The 6,203-nt window shown below is 49.9% G+C and overlaps 1 protein-coding gene across 1 annotated transcript; it reads left to right on the top strand.

Annotated features, from left to right (window-relative positions):
• The first annotated feature begins 797 nt into the window (after positions 1-797).
• Positions 798-3,615, top strand: LOC142558211 (uncharacterized). Its single transcript, XM_075670369.1, has 2 exons — positions 798-1,977; positions 2,795-3,615. Exons 1-2 carry the CDS (start codon positions 992-994, stop codon positions 3,261-3,263), a joined length of 1,455 nt encoding a protein of 484 aa, XP_075526484.1. The 5' UTR covers positions 798-991; the 3' UTR covers positions 3,264-3,615.
• Positions 3,616-6,203: the final 2,588 nt, after the last annotated feature.

Genomic DNA, 6,203 nt, shown 5'->3' on the forward strand with positions numbered 1-6,203 from the left:
CGGTAGGCAGCGACGCCTGATATAACATATCCCCTCGTGAAAAAAAAAATGGTTGTCCGTTACTTCCTGATGTAGTCCTGCAGCTTCTTTGGTGTCGTCTTGTTTCGGGCGCTTCTCCTCACGCACTCTTCGCATCTTGGCAAATTAAAAGAAGCTCGTGCAGGGTTCAGGGGTGCATTATCTGCGCTCGATGTGTCAGGTTGGGACGGATGACTTACAGCCGCTCTAGTTGAATGAACAGAGCAGAGCACATCAGGTACAGTGCTTAGTAAACGGTTCCCTGGCGACGTACCTTGCTGCCCGAAGTTCATACTTATATCTTGAGATCTAGGCTGGGGCTTGTCTTAAACTGTTTACGTTCCAGATGGTGTCGCTACTTGGCTGCCGAAGAGGATGAAGAAGGAAGCGCAGTTATAGACGGTTAAATAAAGAAGGATGGGCTACTTTATCATCTTGCGTTTTGTATGACTGTTCCGAATTATCGTTTGAAGCTTTAACGTTTGGCCGCAGCCACAAGGCAATTTTCAATGATCTTCATAAGTTTGCAGAAGCACCGGACAGGTTACATTACTAACGGTGCCGTTTCTGCTTCGATTCCTTTTTTTGTCACATGGCTTTTTTATTACAACTTACCTTTAATCTTGTAATGCCACAGCAACTGCCGATCTTATTTTGTTGTAGATATTGAGATTAAATTGTAGTTATAGTTATTTAATTTCTCAGGGAATGGTGGATGCTTCTTGTGTGTATGTGCCGTGTGTTAAAAAATCGATATCAACATGGGCAACGGGCTCGCGCCTCGAAGAGAATGACGGGCGCCTAAAAGATTCTTCCGGGCTACAGGAGGGGCCAGATTCAGGGGCCCCCCGGACTAAATTACGTTAGACCACCCAAAATTTGTCGCACGCAACGTGGCGAGTAAGTGCGACGCGCGACGTCCCGGCAGAGTGTCAGAATCTTCCGATAGCTGTCGAACCAAGCAAGCGAAGAGATGGCGTTCAATCAGGCGCGACGCGAAGAGATCTGCCGCCTGGCGCGCCAGATCAGCTGCCAGTCTCTTCAGCTCAAGGACATCGTCGACAGCATCTACCAGCGCGGCCAGAGTCCCGCGAGGCCCTCTTCGGCGGCCGCGACCTTCCCGAGCAATACTCCGGATTTCACGGTACAACAGTCGGTGGCAGGAGGCAGCAAGGGTAGCGGCCGCAAGGTCTCACTCATGCCTCAGATCGGCAAAGACTTCTCTGTGAACAGCAAGGTCACGACCGGCGCTCCGGGGCGCAGTGGTTCGGCGACGCAGTTCTTGACGGTCCAGGTGCCCGTCTCTATGGCGTCGCAGTTCGTGGCCACGCAGAAGTTCAACGACGGCGAGATCAGCGCACGCCAGACCGTGTCCGGCTCGCTGGGCTCGGACGAAGGCCTCAAGCTTCCCACGACTAGCCACATATCTCGGAGACCCAAGCCTCCGCCGCCTCCCAAGCCCAAGGCGGAGGAACCAGAGCCCGAGCATCCGCGGCCCTACGAGGATGACCCGATCTGGGAGGTGTGGGAGGGCAACATGCTGCGCTTGATCCAGCTGCTGAAGATGCTACTGCAGGAGCTGCGCACCGTGTCCGATTACACCAAGATCGACGAACCAACGCTAATGGCGGCCGCGAGTGTGGTCGGGAGCGGCGTGCCTTTGGCCGAGGCCATGGCCTCGGACGCTTTCGCCTCCAAGGTCGCGGCCAGCAGCATCATCGGCGGCATGCACAACCGAGAGAACGTGAGCAACGCGCTCAGCCACCCGGCGCCGTTCCCGCAGCTGTACGCGCCGCCGCCTAAGGTGGAGTCGGTCGAGCAGCTGTCCTCGGAACCGGTCCGCGAACACATAGACCTGAGCGTCTACTTCCGCAAGCTGGCATCGCAGATGGACGCGCTCACACAGTCGCTTAAGCCTAACCCTTTTCCACCGCACGCCGGAGCTCCCATGGCGAGTAGGTACGTTGTCAAGCAAATTTGCAGGCTTGTAGTATCATGCAATATATTTTTTACTAGTGTCGCTCTTTCATCATATCCCATTCAGTCGCATATTATCTTATATATTAGTTAAACGCATCGAATTTACATATATTTTTAATGTGGCCCTGGGGAGACTACCTTGAAAGCAAGTCAAGGTGTTGGGATGGTGCTTTGTGGATTTTACAGTGAGCCGATATCCGCAATTACGGACTACTTAAATATTTATTTGTTGTGAAGTAAGCCAACGCTGCGTTTCTGTATACAAAGAATTTAATTGCTGGCTAAATATATCTACGCATCAGCTAATTATTAGGTGTAGGCATTACCAGATAGGAAAAATAAATAGCATTTCGTCATTGCTAACGGAACATGGCATGTCGAACGCCCCGTGAAGAATGGCAGTGCCTTCAGCAAAGAGGTCATCCATAGCAATACCTTGCACTTTGAAGTGAAATATTTATAAATTTCGGCAGAACCCATCTCAAGATGGCTGTCTTTAATTGTTAACCGAGAATGATCGGGAAAAGCTAGAGCATAGAGGAGGGGAGGATTTGGTTCATTTTGCCAAACACGTCCGTGGTTTCTCCAAAAAATAAATAAATAAATAAATAAATAAATAAAAATAAAAACAACTTAATGTAACCTTTAGGCCCCTCCTTTATTTTTTCCCTTCCTCCGTGCTTCGTAGGCTGATCCCTCTTGAGGAAAATGTCGGCCGGCTCGCGCACAATCTCGCGGGTGTCTCGAGGGCCATCGCGAGACCCGTTGACCCACTCGATGTCCTGATGTCCTCCAGGGCGGCGGAGGCCAGGACTGGAAGCCCGACCGGACAGCAGATGCAAGTCCGCGCCCAGGCGGCGATGGACAACGGCGAGGGCCTCGTATCCATGGCGAACCGGGCCAATGTGAGCTTCCAGATCGACAAGTCGCCCACGCAGCCGTCTGATTCGGGAACCAGCGGCAGGGGCCGAGCAGGCGTTCAGTGTGACAGCATGGCACCGCTCGTGGCGAGCGTCAACCAGCTGACGGCCCACATGAGCGAAGTGCAGGACTTGTTCCGGCGCGCCATGGGTGCCAGGCCGCTGCCCAAGAGGAAAGAAGGCCTGAGCATCTCCGAGGAAGAGGACCTGCGATACTGCATCAACAAGCTCACGGACAACATGGCCAACATGTCGCGCGATCTGAAGAAGGCTCTAGACGAGCACACCGTGGTGCCCGTAAGCCGGCTCATCGATGAACTGGATGACGAAGAAGAGGATTGCTAAGGCCTGCCCGGTGCAGGTTTTACTGTTTAAGTAGGCACAGGGCAGTGCTAGAACTGATTTGCCCATCGGCTGCTGCGCTGTCAGCGTTGTACGGACTGAATCGACGCGAACGGTCACCGCCTTGCTGAACTGTATTTCGTTCCCTCACTGCCCTAATTGTTGTAGCTAAAGCTTCGAAATTGGCAAGATGTACCGCGAGGTCAGAAGCTTAGTGATCGACCACTGCCTGTACGGAAATTAACAGAGCGACTGGTCTCCAGCGCCAAATGGTCAGCAGCGCGATCATGTCGATTAAAATATTTCGGCGAGTCTGGACGGTGCAGCTCACAAAGATCGATCGCTCAGTATGTGGGTTGCCCATAAGCGGGGCGCCTTACGTTTACTGTTCTCTCACTTTACGCTATCAACACACACAATGATGTAGGTGTTGTGAAATCGTTCCCTTAAGCATTAGGACTTGTTAATTTACATATTTAGCTTCTCTGAGACGTCCTATTTTCATTTAACCTGGTTATGAGTGATTATCGTGCGCTCAGTACACGGAGTCTTGTTTATCTTCGCCGCCGCACATGTATATTGGAGATTCTTTCTGCACAGAGTGCACCGCCCCGGACTGCACAGGAGATATTATAGGGATGTGCAGTTTTCGAAAAACGACGGCAGAGGGCGCTGGCAACAATACTGCTGGAGAATCGACCGCGTACTCATTGGAATTTGGCAAAAGTTGCCCAAATCAACGGGTGTGCGAATATTCGAAATTTTGAATACGAATTGAATAGTTCTTGCTATTTGGTTCGTATTCCAGAATTCACTATTCCAAATAGCTGAATATTCGTTTATTTTCGAATGTAAGGGGACAGAACAACACTCAATGTGTACAGGGTTAGATCCCATGCAAGCGGGATTATTCCGGATAGTTCTAGTGCAGGGGAGCGGCGATTGTTGTGCACGTATCAAAATTCCTGAGCGATTTCTAAATTTCGAAGCTGCTCAATAATTTACAGTTTTTTCAGGAAGAAGTATCCGATTTTAGTCAGTTTAGTCAGTCTAGACATTTGGGTTTTCGACTCGGGCAAATCAATCACGATTTTTCGGTCTCACCAAGTGTGTGTCCAAACAGTAAGCGTTATTGTAGAATTACATTTAGCTCCTTCAGCGAACGTAACGCTCTAAGTATCATGGGAGTCGTTTTTTATTGGAGTAGCGTTGTCCTGATGCACCAGATGCTGTCTCCTTTAAGTTGTTCCTCATTTACACTCTCCCCTTGTACATTGTATATTGTACAATACTTTCGATCATATTTAAAATTAAGCGAGAAGTGGTTACGGGAGTTATCTATCCAGGATATTAAGCCAGATGCCTGACAAATTGCATGTATGAAAGTTTAATGAGATTCTCGACACCGGATTTTGCAACAATTCACATTGATCTTATGCAGCGTGCTGTATCGTCACAGATGACGAAAAGCACCTGTGAAGTTCGTTTCGAACACCGCAATATGAGAAGAAAATTGAGGATGTAACACTGACATGCGAAGCGGCTGTCGCCTTAACGAACACGAGGAATCGGACAAGTTTCTCTACGTACATGGAGATAGTGCTTTCAGCACCCAACTATGGTATACACACATTTTTTTTAAAAATTTCGTAACATGTTGGACCCACTTGACACACTTAATGTCGTAAGAACCGACTTAAAAAAATTAAATTCTGAGTTCTTACGTGCCAAAACTACGATATGATTATGAGGCACACCGTACAGTGAGGGCCTCCGGGCTAATTCTGACCACCTGGGATTCTTTAACGTGAACCAAATGCACGGGTGTTTTGAGATTTTGGCCCTATCGAAATGTGGCCGCCGCGGCCGAGATTTGATCCCACAGCCTCGCGCTTAGTAGCGCAACACCAAAGCTACTACGTCGCCACGTCGGGTGAACCGACTTGAAAAGCGATTATTTCTGTACTTTTACATCGCAGCCGTAGGTGATAGCATGCAGTGTGTGCTCCTGCAGGATCTGTCGCAATCCGTTGATCCTAGTAGCGCATGATGAGTGCGGTAAGACAAGTGGTGGGATCTTGAGCACTCGTGTCAGCATTGAGAGCGTCCACTTTTGATCACGAGTGGCGTACATTTACAACAACTACGCGTAAAGTCGCTTTCATGGTAACGGGCACACACATTCTTATGACACGCTGGGTATCGCCAGTAAAGCGAATGAAATGGCAGAAGCGCGCTTTTACTCTCAAAACAGCTCATTGAGGAGAACCACGATTGAGAGGGGCTTGCGACACACTGACTCATTAAGAGCACGCCGTGGTTCGCACGTTCAAGCTGGTACGTGCAGGATGCCCGAGCGTAACGCTTGAAACGTAGGATTTAACTGAAAAGTGTTGGTGGAGAGGGCCTATTCGCGACCTCGCAGAACGGATGCCTGGGCGATAACGTGCACATACACCACTGTCCACGGATAGCTTGACTAAAGCTTTCATAAGCTGGTCCGCAAAGAAATCCCGCAAAACACACAAAAATGTTTACAGACTTTTGGGCTAGTTGGTGTGACACAGTTATTGGGACCATAGCGCTTAGGTGGCGCAGAAAAGGCAGAATGGCAAGGACGGGATTTTTTTCCAAGCCTGAAAGAAGCCCGCAAAAGCACGCGAAAAGTGAAGTTATTAGAGAGGTTTAGTTTAGTGGATGCAAGCGGATTGCGTACGCAAGAACTAGGGGCGACGGTACTGCGCACGCGCAGATGGTTCTGCGCATGCGCATTGCCATGGCCCCTAGTTCTTGCGTACGCAAGCCGCTTGCGTCCCCTAAACTAAAACTCCCTATTAGAGAATTTTAGTTTTGGGGACTCAAGGCGTAGGGGCCCCTAGCGCTTGGGTGCGTTTGCGTACGCAAGCAGAAGCGGCCCCAAACGCAAGCCGCAGTGAGGTCGCA

This window comes from Dermacentor variabilis, chromosome 9 (assembly GCF_050947875.1).
Source record: "Dermacentor variabilis isolate Ectoservices chromosome 9, ASM5094787v1, whole genome shotgun sequence".
NCBI classification, from domain to species: Eukaryota; Metazoa; Arthropoda; class Arachnida; order Ixodida; family Ixodidae; genus Dermacentor; species Dermacentor variabilis.